Genomic DNA, 14172 nt, shown 5'->3' on the forward strand with positions numbered 1-14172 from the left:
CTTAAGCTCTTTAGATTCCCACTCTTACTAACCTACCTCCCAATATTAAATATGCCAAAGGGGGTCATGGCCCTGCCCTGCCCGGTTCCATGAGATCTTTGGGACCATAGAAGCCATGGGTATGCTTGTGTGTTCTACCATTGGACCTCAGTATGTGTCTCCATATAACCATGTGTGTGTGTGTGTGTGTGTGTGTGTGTGTGTGTGTTTGTGTGTGTGTGTGTGTGTTGTGTGTGTGTGTGAATAGGTGTCTTAATTAGGGTTATTATTACTATGATAAAACACCCTGACCAAAACAGCATGGGGAGGAAAGGGTTTATTTCAGTTTACACTTCCAGGTAAGTCCTTCACTTACCAGGGAAGTCAGTGCAGGAACTCAAACAGGGCAAGAACCTGGAGGCAGGAGCTGATGCAGAGGCTGGCCGTGAAGAAGCGCTGCTTACTGGCTTGCTCTCTGTGCTCGCTCAGCTTGATTTCTTATAGAACTCAGGATCACCAGCTCAGGGGTGGCCCCACCCACCATGGGCTGGGTCTTCCATATCAGTCACTAATTAAGAAAATGCTCAGGAGACTTTAGCTGTCTCCTGAGAGGCTCAGCCAGAGCAGGACAAATACAGAGGTGAATGCTCCCTCTTCCTCCTTCTCCACCGACTCCTTCTCTCTCCTCCTCCCCCTCCACTTCCCTTCCCCTGCCCAAATCAGGGCTCTCGCCTTTATTTTACAAATTAAATGGGAGAAGGTTCTGATAAGGTCACCTGAGTCCTGAGTAAGTGACAGGCAGCTGTCCTTGGGGCAGCGGAATTAGCATCAAAATACAGATAATTCCAGGGCAAACCACAACACACTAATATATCTAAAATATTAGCACTTTACTATTAATTGGTATTTTGGATGTTTATATTTTAACTTGCACTCTAAGACCTAAAGCTCTGGTGTGTATTTTGAACTGACAGCACCATCTGGACCAGAAGACTAGATGCAGTTAAAGAGCCTAATACTCCCAGAGGGCAAGTCTCTCCATACTGGACAGCACAGCTGTAGGCGACAGAAAAGCCCCTGGCATGCCCTCAAGTGACACAGTCTTGGGCTCATGGCTGTGTGGTCTAGGGAGGGAGAGGCTCTGGTATTTGGGAGCAGCCAGGAGGACATGTGAGATGTTTGAATACATTGTGGCAGTCCTCCATAAGGCCATTCGGTGCAGACAGTGGAAAAACCTACTTGTTAGGGCATTAACAGCCGAGATGTACATAGGCTTAGTTATTTATATAGGTCATACTTAAAGATAGGGTTTCTCTGTGTAGCCTTGGCTGGCCTTGAACTCATAGAGATCGGTATGCCTCTTGTCTCCCTGGTGCTGGGATTAAAGGCTTGCACCTCCCTGCCTGCCTTGTTATGACATTTATGTCTACAAATAAGCATCTAGTTGCAAAAGTAAACTCTGAGTTTTAGGATGTGAAATGCTATTTGCTGGGGGTGCTTTACTGATCTCTGGCCTAGAGAAGTCTTGAAGTCTTTCCTTTCAAGTGGAGAGAAATCCCATCAGGAGCCCGGGATCCCTGAATAGGTGTGCAGCCCTGGTCCCAGTGATCTTTATTTCTGGCATTCACGGCAGGGCCTCCTAACATGCATAGGGCCCTGGTCGTGAAGCACCCCACAGGTGAAGAAACCCCTTCTACACGGCTGGGCTCTGTGGTTCCCTAACCCTTCCCTTTTCTGAATGTCCTTTCTCGTCTCATGGACTCCTGGGACAGACATTGATGAGTGCCAGCAGGGGTCGCACGGCTGCAGCGAGAATACCACCTGCACCAACACGGAGGGAGGCTACAACTGCACCTGCGCAGGCTGCCCATCAGCACCTGGACTGCCTTGCCCTGGTAGGTGGAGTGGGTGGTCCAGATCAACCGGGAGGAACTTGGTTCAGAAATCTTATGCTCCATTTGATTACCTCGGGGATTGTTTAATCTGGCTGGAGAGCTAGATTTCATCACCGGATTAGTGCTGGGCTGCAGAATTTGAGGTCATTCTGGTTTTGTTCATTTCATAGCATCTGTATATAAACCTATTTCTCCTCCTCCCCTCCTCCTCCTCCTCTTCCTCCTCCTCCTCCTCCTCTTCCTCCTCCTCCTTCTTCCTCTTCCTTCTCCTCTTCCGCCTCTTCCTCCTCTTCCTCTTCTTTCTCTTCCTCCCCTCCTCCTCCTCTTCCTCCTGTTCCTCCTCCTCTTCCTCTCTTCCTCCTCCTCCTTCTCTTCCTCCTCTTCCTTCTCTTCCTCCTCCTCCCCTTCCTCTCCTCTCCTCCCCCCACTACCCCTCCCCCTTCTCCCCCTCATGGTTCACTATAGGTGTTTCTCCTTAACTCTGTGACTACTTTTTCTTTGGCTGATTGTTTTCAGAGGCTACGGAAAGCCTTAGCTGGGCTAGACAGGTCAAGGCTGTATCTGGGCTTATAATAGTGTATTTTGTTTATTTCACTATATACAAATGTTAAGACTACGTGGGCATGGTGGTGGATGCCTTTAACTTGGGAGGTAGAGATAGGTGGGTCCCTGAGTTCGAGGCCAGCCAGGTCTATAGAGTGAGTTCCAGGACAGCCAGGACTGCACAGAGAAACCCTGTCTCAAAACACCAAAACCAAACCAAACCAAAAACAAAAAACAAAAAGAGAGCTAATCTGTATAAAACCTGTACAAAATCTGCTTAGCCTGTGGCACTGAACCTTAAAGCTCTGGTCTGTTTTATGCATGCTGCACACGTCCAGCACAGGTAATGGCAACAGGGAGCCTCTAGCAACTTTTCAGGAGTGTGGGCCGTGACGCGAGAAGAGTTGCTTTCAAGGAATTTTGCTATTGGTGTTGTTAATTCTTTGAGGTGGGGTTTCTCTGTGTAGCCCTGGCTGGCCTCGAACTCAGAAAGCCACCTGCCTCTGCCTCCCAAATGCTGGCATTAATGGTGTGATCCACTATGCCAAGCTTTCTTTCAAGGATTTTAAAATTGATTTTTAAAGAAGATTTATTTTTGTTTATATAAGTACACTATCACTGTCCTCAGTCACACCAGAAGAGGGCATCAGATCCCATTACAGAGCCACCATCTGGGTGCTGGGAATTGAACTCAGGACCTCTGGAAGAGCAACCAGTGCTCTTAACCGCTGAGCCATCTCTCTGGTCCTAAAATTGATTTTTTTAAAGTCAGCATGGCATGAATTAGCAACCCAGCCAGCTTTTGTTTCTCTCAAGGCAGTCACTGGTACTGACGTGTGCTTCATCACCCACACAGGCAGCCGCCCACAAAAGGCATGGCAGCCAGAATAGGGCTTGCCCTCTACGTTCTGCAGACAGGGAAGTTCATGCTTGCCTGGTCTCTGGGTTTTATAGTGAATTATTTTGTTTTTCTCAGGTAATTTTCTCCACTTAAAAGGTATTGAAGGGGTTGGGGATTTAGCTCAGTGGTAGAGCGCTTGCCTAGCAAACGCAAGGCCCTGGGTTCAGTCCCCAGCTCCGAAAAAAAGAAAAAGGAAAAAAAAAAAAGGTATTGAAGATAGGTGTGATGGCTGGTTCCTACAATCCCAGGAGTTGAGAGGCTGAGGCAGAGGGATTGCCATGAGTTTGAAGGCAGGCTGAAAAACTTCTTAGTCAGTTGCAAGCAGCAGTGCCGTCCCTTTAAGGAGTAGGAAACCATTCAAAGCCAAGAGGCTTTGCAGCTTGCCTTGCCTACATTACAGTAACATTTTCTTCCCATCAGTTGCTATAGTCTCATGCCTGAGGGGGGCCCCTAAAAGTTAAATCAGTTTTAGAAAAACGCATTTTGTGGGATAAATGTTTGTGACTCCCTAGATTGGGAGTGCAATAATCTGTGTGTCGCCGGGTAGCTTGTGAGCCATACCAAGACCCCAGTGGTTCATTTCAGATTTAGGGTTGCCCATTCTTTCTTTGCCTCCAGTATGATAATCCAAGAGAGAGAGAGTTTAGCTCTTGACGGGTGGTGCAGGCTTGGTTAGGAAGGTGAGACTCAACACTCCTGAGACTCCCGCTTTCGTCAAGAGACCACAGTGCAAGTTGTTCACAGAAACACAAAATGAAAGTAATGTCTTTGACTGTTCCAGACTCTACCTCACCCTCCCTCCTTGGAAAAGATGGCTGCCACTCGGTCCGAAACAGTAACACGGGATGCCCACCGTCGTATGATGGGTACTGCCTCAATGGTGGCGTGTGCATGTATGTTGAATCCGTGGACCGCTACGTGTGCAAGTGAGTCAAGCATCTTTCTGATAGCCTGAGGTGATACTGAAGTCCATGACTTTCAGGAAGTTTGTAAAATGTATACAGAGGAGGTTTTTTTTTTTTTCTATAGGCAATGATGACTTTCTTTTTACATAAATAATTTGATGAACATAGTCTGGAAATTCAGTTCCTCGTTCAACATGAAGAAGGCAGATTTGTAGGAAATTTACTAAAACCAATTTGGTTTCAGCCAGATCCTAGATTTGTAAAAATGTTGCGTCTCTATTCACCCTGAACGTATTGCCTCTGATGTTTAAAGCTTAAAAAAAGTTTTCTTGTCTTTCTAGCAGTTCCCTTTTCATTGCTGTCTTGGCAACAGTGATTGAGGGATGAGGCCGCTGCTGCCTGCTTCCTTTTAGATCGTAGAGTGATATGACAGGCCACATTTTCACCCGAAATGATTCTGAAGACCTAGGACTCTGAGAGACTCCACAGCACTCACCAGGAAAGCCTTTCTGTGTGATAAAAGCTACACTCAGGGCTGGGGGGAAGGGAGCCTCAGTAGAGTGCTTACAGCAAAGGAAGGGGCCTGAATCCGGGTCTCTAGCTCCCATGAAAAAACCCAGGTCGGGCAATGGAGATGTGGAGGTTGGAGAATCCCTGGCACTTGCCCATCAGTGAGAGGCTCTGCCCGTAATTATGAGGTAGAGGGTCTGGCCAGTAGGCTCCCCACCAAGCCTGGGACTCAGGTTCATTTCCTGGGATCCCCACAGTGGAAGGAGAGAACAGACTGGTGCGTGCCATCCTCTGATCTGCACACAGGCTTTGGGACATCTATGCACCCATACACAAAGAAATAAGGCGGAGAGCAGAGGACAAAGACACCCGATGTCCACTTTTGGTCTCCACATGCACCTGCATGCACACCCACACACGGACATCCACACACAAACCCAAGTGGGCAGTATTAATCCAGGACTACATCCTACTTTTAACTGGTTTCCCATGTTCAAGGCAATGTGAGGGGATGGGCAGATGTGCAGATACATGTAGGTCTCATATGTGGAAGAGATGGTATGGGCTTAAACAATTTTGTGATTTTTGTTAATAGTAACGAAAAGAAACTGAGTTATTGGAGGAAGAAGAAGCTATATTCTTGGACTGAGTGTGATCTTACATTAAAAATCACGTCAGCTTGACAAAAATTGTGGAGACGTTTGGATATATTAGTAAAAATGACTCGATTCTAGCAGGACTCTGCTTTTGAGTTAATATTCCATGCCATGATTTTATAACTCAAGATGCTTTCAAGTATAGCATAATAATTCACTTTTAATTAATAGTTAATGTTAGCAATCAAATGGTTTTTGTCTAGCACTTAATCCTATAAAATTACAGAACTGGATGTGTTATTGATTGTCTATGGCTTATTTCCTTTATGGTAGTTAGCTTTAGGTCGCCAGAGAACTGTTGTAGTATGAAGAATTCTAAAGGCTGGAGTGCACGTCACAGTGACACAGCAGTTTTCCTTCCAATCTGATCCTGCCGATTCATCAACACACTTCCTTTTATCGTTCAGTTCCTATGAAAACATCATCTTTCTTCTGTTGTGTTTTAAACACGTTAAGCAGGAGCTGGGCAGTGGCCTAGGAGCACAGCCGCAGTCCCAGACTCCTTGGGGAGTAGTAGTGGAGGAATCGGGAGTTCTTGGTCATTCCATTCAAGGCCAGCCTGGGTCACAGGAGGCCCTGTCTTCATTGGGCCACAGCTGAAGATGTCCGTACGTTTAAGGACCTTTAACCAAAAGCAATGTTTAAAGTCACTGGTGTCCACAGTCATTTGGGGCAAAACTTTATGTTGAATTGATTTGATAAAAATGTGATTTAACGGGTTTTCAATGTTCTGCCCTGTTTGTCCTGTCAGTCTCCCTCACATCTCTGCATTCTGCAGTAGCAAACCTCAGGGGCTTCCTGTCAGTGCAGACAGTCCCCCGTCTTTCTGCACAGGGCGGCTTCTAGAGGCCCTTCCTTCCTTGTTGGGAGCAAGGTGCAGAGCCCTGGCCTGAGGTAGGGGAGTAGGGCCTGAAGCACCCACACCCACTGGTTCCCTATATGTCCCTGACTCCTGGGGACATTCCAACTCTGGAGCTCAGAGGAGGTCTTCATTCCTTCCCGTTTGGCTTTGGTCAAACATCCTTCCGACACATGTTTTTCAAGGGCTGCAACCCCTACAGCAGGCTTGTGAAGTTTCTTAAGGATGGATGTGGTTGGAGAATGCTTCCGGCTCTGCCATTCCTCGTGGATTTGTGACCACAACTCACTTAAAAGGTGCTTTACCCTTACTTGTGTCGTTGACAGTGTTTAGCCATGGACACTCAAATGGGTTTATCCAGGAAACCTTCTGTTTGGTTTAACCAAACTAACTAATAATTCAGATAATCCAAAGACTCCTGGCTGTGCCCCACCCTTTGAAGAAGCACTGGTCATTTGACTGCCACGGACAAGACACAAAGACCCCAGGTCACTTCAATTTACAAGTGGAGCCCATTAGCATCCAACAGTTTTACAAAACAACTATTAGGGATTGTCAGTAAAGAGCTATAACCAAGTGAGCTAGAATTAAAAAGAGGTCCCTGGAAGCCTGAACAACCTGTAGGCCCCACCTCAGCTCCTGCCATCCATACCTTCCATGGTCCATTGAGAGGTGAGTAGAGCAGGAAGCTTGGTAAAAGAAACAACAGTGCACCAGACAGAACAGGTTTTGACATCTCAGAACCAAGCGCGTCAGACCTGCCAATCATTAACCGTGTGACCTCATGCAAATCATTGAATGCTGAGTCCGTTTCCATCCCTGTAAAAGAGGAGGCGTCTACGAGAGAGAGAGAGAGAGAGAGAGAGAGAGAGAGAGAGAGAGAGAGAGAGAGAGAGAAACCTGTGTGTAGTATGGTATTGGTCATGGTGACTAATAAGTATTGTTCCTTTTCTTCCCTCCTGAAGAAGTGAGCTTACACTTTCTCACGGTGGCCAAAGGTAGAATTAGGCAAGAGACTCCAGACCTTGTGGAACTTTCAGCAGCATTCTCCCATGCTCTGTCTTCCCATCAGAGCCACTGGCGTCATTTCTGTGCATCCGTCCCTCCGGTTCTTTTAGAATGAAGTGAAGAAATGGAGGGGTTGGTGGTAGATCTGGGGCTAAGAGAAGGGAATTTTAATGGGACATTTCTAAAAAGTTAATTCTGGCATGAAGAAAACGCAGTTGTCTCTGAGCGCTGGTTTCTGGAAACAAGCACTTCCAGTAGGTGGCAGCATTGCTTCGCTTACTCAAGAGCACTGTTAACAAGCTGGTGTCTGACAGTTATAGCGACAATCTCTTGGGACAGTAAGGAGTTATAGGCAAATGGCCCCTTTCCTTCAGAATAGCTCCCCACCTCTTATGTCTCTATTTCCCCACCCCTATATATTTTCTCTTGGGCTAGTGGTGAGTTTTACAGAAGCAAACAGCCCCTCCTTAGCCTATGGGGCTCTGCTTCCAGTGCAGGGGCTATGTGTGCACTTCTGTTACAGCCTGGTGTTCAACAAGGGTCTCTGCCTTCTAGTTCTTTCCTTTGACCTGGGACTGCTGCAGTCTGACCAGACATCTGTCTCCAGCTGTCTCCTGACTTGTGTTGGTTCAGAAAGGGGGTCTCCTTAGGACTTTAGCCTGAGGGTTTATTTGTAGTTGGTGCTCTGTCATGCCTTATAGAGACGGTGTGCAAATAGCTGCCCATCATCTGAAAGACAGGCTGAGAAAAGGCGAAAGCCTGTGAGGGGTAATGTGTGTGCTGCTGTGTGAATCAGTACTTTCAGCTGACGTCACAAACTGCATCTAGAAAGGTGCAAGATTAGAGACCATGCGTATTGAATTTGTGACAATTGGGTGCCAGGGGCCTCTGGTTGACCTCTGTTTGTGTGTCATCAACAGCTGTGTCATTGGCTATATTGGAGAACGATGTCAGCACCGAGACTTACGTTGGTGGAAGCTGCGCCATGCTGACTACGGGCAGAGGCACGACATCACTGTGGTATCTGTCTGTGTGGTGGCGCTGGCCCTGCTGCTCCTCCTGGGGATGTGGGGGACTTACTACTACAGGTAACGATTCTTTACCATGAAACCTGACACCCTTCCTCTAAGCTCCCCCAGGGAATGCATGCTTCCTTGGGATGAACTTGAGCAAAATACTGCATTTAAAAGCAGGGTAAGCCCTTTTCAAAAGCCTGGACTTCGCTACACCGAACCATCAACGCTCTGCCTTTTCCTTCCCAGACACTGCACAGGTATAAGATCTGTAATCGTCTGTTTTGGTGATGCTGGGACTGAGCTACATCCTCACGTCAGATCTGCTTATCTCCCACAATGCACCATTGCAGTCCAGTCTCTTCTTTTAGCATCCTGTGCCCACATCAGCCAGCATCACTATAATTTTTCATGGTTGCCTGCTGATAATTACCCACAAAACCTACTTTTTGTTAGAGAAAAAAACATGGTCTTCCCTACTTGGAAAGGAATTCTGGTCATTGGGTTTTGTTTTCAGTAATTTAAAGTTACGGGTTTTAAAACTGAGATGGTGGCCTGCATTTCATGTAAAAGCCCCACCTTAGCGTCGGGGAGCAGGTGTCTCAGTGCTCCTGTTCCACTCCTTTAAAGGATGATGTCACACTGTCATCAGTTGAGACAGCTTAGGAAGTGTTATAGCAGTCTGCGCTGTTAAAATAAACAGGCTTGGGCTGAGGGACTTTATAAAACTGTCCCCTGGCCCACCTGCCTGCCAGGTGTCAGCTTTCGGGGATGTGTAAAGTGCTTACCGCCATCAGAAGGTAAATATCCAGCCACACTTACCAAAGCTGAGCAGGCACTCAAGTTCAACTGTGTTATCTCCTGGGAAACTGAGCGTAGTCAGCCCCGGCTCTCCCTGAAGCCCCTGCTATAGCTGGAGCAGTAAACGGCGTCGGCTCTGGAACTTGTGAGTTTCAGGTCCAAGTCAGCGCCTAAGTGCCCTGGGCGTGTCCTCTCGTTTGTGGGCATTGGCTTTCTTGGTTATGAGGTGTGGGGAAACAGTAGTTCTTCCGAGAGCTACTGTGAGACTGACTGAGTTAGTGTGAGTTAAGAGTTTCCATAGGCCTGGTGTATTGGGAATAGCAAATGCCACCTGAAGCTACTATTGTTTTCTATGAGCAGTGATCTTCCCAATAAGAGGCTTTACTTGAAAACCTTCTCCATCACCTTTCGGGGACGAGAGACCCAGGGAAACTCTTGAACTTTAACGTGGTGGCCCATCAGTATAACTGCGTGTTTTAGCCTATGATTTGGATTCTGTATGTCTGTAGAAAGAATGTTATCAGTGGCTTATTCTTCTGGAAAGAATGTCAAACAAAAATAGACGTAAAAAGCAAAAACTAAAATAAAACAAAAAAATGAAGGAAACCAAAAAGCTTCCCGAATCATAGTGGTGCAAACCTTTAATCCCAGCACTCAGGAGGCAGAGGCAGGGGTAGAGGCAGATGGATCTCTGTGAGACCATCCTGGTGTACAGAGTAAGTTCCAAGATATCCAGAGCAACATATATACATATATACATATACACATATACATATATGCACACATATATACACACATACACATATACATATATGCACACATATATACACACATACACATATACATATACGAACATACACAAACACGTATACATATATACATATATAGCGAGACAATATCCTGAAAGAAATGAAAAGAAAATTTAAAATTAATGCATGATATAATTATTTTTGGTTTTTGATGTATTAACACACGTGACTTAATATTTTTCAGAAATTTGGATTTTTTTATTTTGAAAGACGAAGTCTTTCTATGTAACCTGGACTAGCCTCAAACTCATGATTCTTTCGCCCTGGCTTCTGAAGTGCTCTGACTTCATGGACACGTCAGTAAGCACGCCTGAGCGGCGGCGGGTGAGGATTGAAAGCTAGTGGCTAATGGCTGGTGGTATTTTAGCTTCCAACTGCCATAGTCCAATAATAAAAATGATGAAGGGCCCATGTAAATGACTCAGTCAGTAAAGTGTTTGCCATACAAGCCTAAGGACCCAAGTTCAGCTCTTAGCACCCAGGTTATACAATGCAATGCAATGCAATGCAATGCAATGCAATGCAATGCAATGCAGTACAACACAATACAACATGATCCAGTACAACACAACACAACACAACACAACACAATACAATACAACACAACACAACACAATAGAACACAACAAAATACAATACAACACAATACAACACAACACAATATGATACAACACAATACGATACAGGAAAGTCAAGCAGGGCACACTGTATACTTATATCTGCAACTCTGGGGGACAGAAGCAGGGGGAATCCATGGGGCCTCATGACCAGCCAGCTTAGTGGAATTGGCAAACTCTGGGTTCGCTGGAGACACTGTTTCAAAAAATAACACACAGAGCAATTGAGAAGGACGTGTCCACTTCTCACCTCCACACGAGGGCACACTTCCCTACAGGTGCACACACACAAACCTGTGTTTACACACACACATGATAAGAACTATTGAAAGAGCATGTTATAATGCATCCAGAGTTGCGTAAGTCCCTGAGGGTCTCTATAGCTATTTGCTTAGCGGCACTGCCCCCTAGAGCTGCATACGGGACAGGACTGAGGTTTTCAGCTGTGTGCCTGGCCATGTATGCACCATCTGTAGATCTAATTTGACAGTAGTTGCTCTGGGTTATCACCGAGTGGGACAGGTATTTTGTTTTTATCTTGAGATTGTCTCAGGTTTGTTTTGTTTGTTTATTTGTTTTTTGGCTTTTTCTTAGGACTCGGAAGCAGCTATCAGAGAGCTCAAAGAAGCCTTCCGAAGAGTCAAGCAGCACCGTGAGCAGTAACGGGCCTGACAGCAGCGGGGCTGGGATGTCTTCCGGTCCCCAACCTTGGGTAATGTTATTGAAGTACAGGAAGCTAAGAATTGCTTGATAAGAATCCTTTTCATTTTCCTCTTTCTTCCTGATGTTCAGAGAGACTGAAATCTGTTCCGGCTGCCAGCTGCTCTCAAAATGTCTTTTAGTGTCCAACGAGTCTTCAACAAGTGCTTTTAACTTCCTCCTCATCTGTATAACTCTGTTCTTCTTCAGCAGAGCTTTCTGAAGATGCTAAGATCTGTCTTCTTCATAAATGATTTAGGACATGGGCAGTGCCCCGTTCCTTGAGTTCTGTGTGGATGGCTAAATTACCTGCATTGCACTTTGAGAGATTTAGATCGCAATTTAAATAATCTCATTTAAGTCATGGGAGAGGAGAAATGGTTTCTGCGTGCATATCTCTTTTAAATAAAAAAGTAAAATTAAATTTAAAACCATCAAAGAATTCCACTCTGCAGTGGCAAGCAGCTTGTTGGCTCCGAGCTTCATTCAGAAGCCGGGACTGCTGAGCTGGCCCCCAGCTGTCATAACTGCCGTCCACACCAACTGCTGCTGCACACGTCAGAGGGAGCTGTGGAGAGCTGAGTTCCCAAACCCGGAGGAGAAGCAGCAAAAACAAATCTGCTCCCATCAGCTGCCTGCCAGAGTCCTAGAGCTAGCGTGCTGCTGGCAGAGAGGCACATGGTTGGAAAATTTGCAGTGCACCCTGACTGGAGCTAGAGAGAAGGAACTACACCCCTCACAGCAGGCCGCCATATTGATTCTGCAGTATGTCACTGCAGAGAGACCAGTAGTGAGGAGGAGACTAAAGAGTGGCGAGTGTTGTGAGAAGTGAAAAGAGAGAGAAAACAGCTCCCGAGAGTCACCCTTATCACCAGCTTCTCTGTCCCTGTTCCCTAATTGGATCCACTCATTAAACCTCCCTGCTTGATGAGAAAGATAGGTACAGAAATGTTTTCCCCCTGTGCTCTTTACTGTTGAGTTCTAGGTCCTTCCTGTGGAGTGCTCCTTTCTGAACTACATAGAAGTCCAAACCTTGGGGCAGTCCTTCACCTGATGGCTTATTGACAAGGCAGGACTTCACTGGCCTGTGGCCTGTGTCCAGAGCATGGCCTACTTCTAGTCTTCCTCCTTCTGTTTGAGTTTCTTCCATACCTAACCTGTCTGGCCTGCGTGTAGGCCAGTCAGCTCTGTTCAGCCTGTGTTGCAAGTATGCAGTGAGTTTGAACAATGCAAACAATGACAAAGTGATTGTTTGCTGAGTAAAGAGAATGGCTGTTGTGCTTATCTGGGCCTCTCTTTTAGCGCTCTGCCTCCTAAGCTCTTCACCTATGAGGAGACAGCTGGTGGATCCCTGCAAGATAGTGGTCGTGCTGGTAGTTCTCCATGCTTACTAGTGGCCTTAATTACTTGGGACTTGATAGCATGCTTCAATGAATTATATATAACCTTATGCACACACACACACACACACACACACACACACACAGTGGTAGCCCATACACATACACATGTGACATTACTCTTCTGACCGATGGGCAGTGCCCGTGCTACCTATGGATACTGAACAATTTTCAGCCAAACAATGGCCTCTAGAGATCCAAGATTCGTAACCCAACGTTGCAGAATCAGAACAGATTCTCCAGTAAAATAGTCGTGTGTCCCAATAGAAATTAATGCACGGTTTCCATAAGCTTTCTGGAAGCTCTCGGGTTGGAGAGATAGCTCAGTAGTTAAGATCACTGACTACTGTTGCAGAGGCCTGGGTTTGATTCCTTGCACTCACACACTGGCTCATAGCCATCTGTAACTCCAGTTCTAGGGGATCCAACGCTCTTTTCTGGTCTCCATGGGCATCAGGCATACACATAGTGCACAGACATACATGTAGTCAAAACACATGTACACATAATAAAGTTATAAAAAGAAAATTTAAAAGACAGAGTCTCTCATGAGCTGAAGAAAGTCGACAAGGCCTCCTTTTCCACCTTCACCTTCCGCTGTGGGGTGCCATCGACTACAGTTAAATGTTTATCGAGGAGCCTTCTGGAGCACAGCAGTTATCCCCTGAACCCTTTTCTTTTCTGCAGTTTGTGGTCCTAGAGGAACACCAACAGCCCAAGAATGGGCGTCTGCCTGCCACCGGCATGAACGGCGCAGTAGTAGAGGCTGGCCTGTCTTCCTCCCTGTAGCCCGGTGAGTAGGTATTTTACCTTGATCAAAAGTCATTAGTTACAAAAGGCCATTAGCCTTGTCTAGCCACAAAAGGCCATTAGCCTTGTCTAAGCAGTGTGAGCGCTGGGAGGAACTAACGTACCATGGAGTTTAGCGAAACACATTTGACTGCATGTTCCTCTTCTATAAAGACCCTGCGTACTCCATCCCTAGGCACGCTGCAGTCTGCTCCATCACTCTGAGCAAACCCACAGGACTTAGCCCCTTCCTGTGAGCCGCTCGGGACTGCAGGCCATCCCTAGTATTGGTTCTTACCGGTTGCTGTGAGTAGCTTCCCTAGAGATGGAAATGGCTCTCCCCAAACAGGTTCTGTGGGCTGGTGGGAGTGTTCTGGCTTTGTCCTAGGGATTTCAGCATATTCTAGTCTTACCAGGGGCTAGCTCTCAGCCAGACCCTTGGCTGAGAAGTCCAGGCAGACCACTAAGGGACCATGAAGTTGAAGTTCTCAAGCGGTCCTGGAGCGTATTCCGTTAGAAACAGAGTTACACATCCTTTGCTATGGTCCCTTTGCAGGGACTTGTGTTGTGATCTGTCTCTCGGGTTTGGGTCTCAGATATCACTGTCCTTTTTACAACCCACAGGGCAGTGCTGAACATGCTTTTGTAATCATAAGGCATTGGGACAGCAAAGGGCATCTTTGAGCCAACAAAAACAGGCCCCCTGCTAATGACAGGAGCCAGTTTAATGTCAGTGCTACTTATATTTCCTGATAGTCCCATCATACATACCACCATACTGCCCTCCT

At 46.4% G+C, this 14172-nt stretch overlaps 1 protein-coding gene across 1 annotated transcript in view; it reads left to right on the forward strand.

Annotated features, from left to right (window-relative positions):
- Egf (epidermal growth factor) overlaps positions 1-14172 on the forward strand; it is a 79315-nt gene that overhangs the window by 62909 nt on the left and 2234 nt on the right. Inside the window, 5 exon segments of the mRNA XM_032897342.1 lie at positions 1752-1874; positions 4100-4244; positions 8177-8344; positions 11091-11208; positions 13283-13388. Of these exon segments, the coding sequence (XP_032753233.1) occupies positions 1752-1874; positions 4100-4244; positions 8177-8344; positions 11091-11208; positions 13283-13388 (660 nt within the window).

This window comes from Rattus rattus, chromosome 3, assembly GCF_011064425.1.
Source record: "Rattus rattus isolate New Zealand chromosome 3, Rrattus_CSIRO_v1, whole genome shotgun sequence".
Lineage (NCBI taxonomy): Eukaryota > Metazoa > Chordata > Mammalia > Rodentia > Muridae > Rattus > Rattus rattus.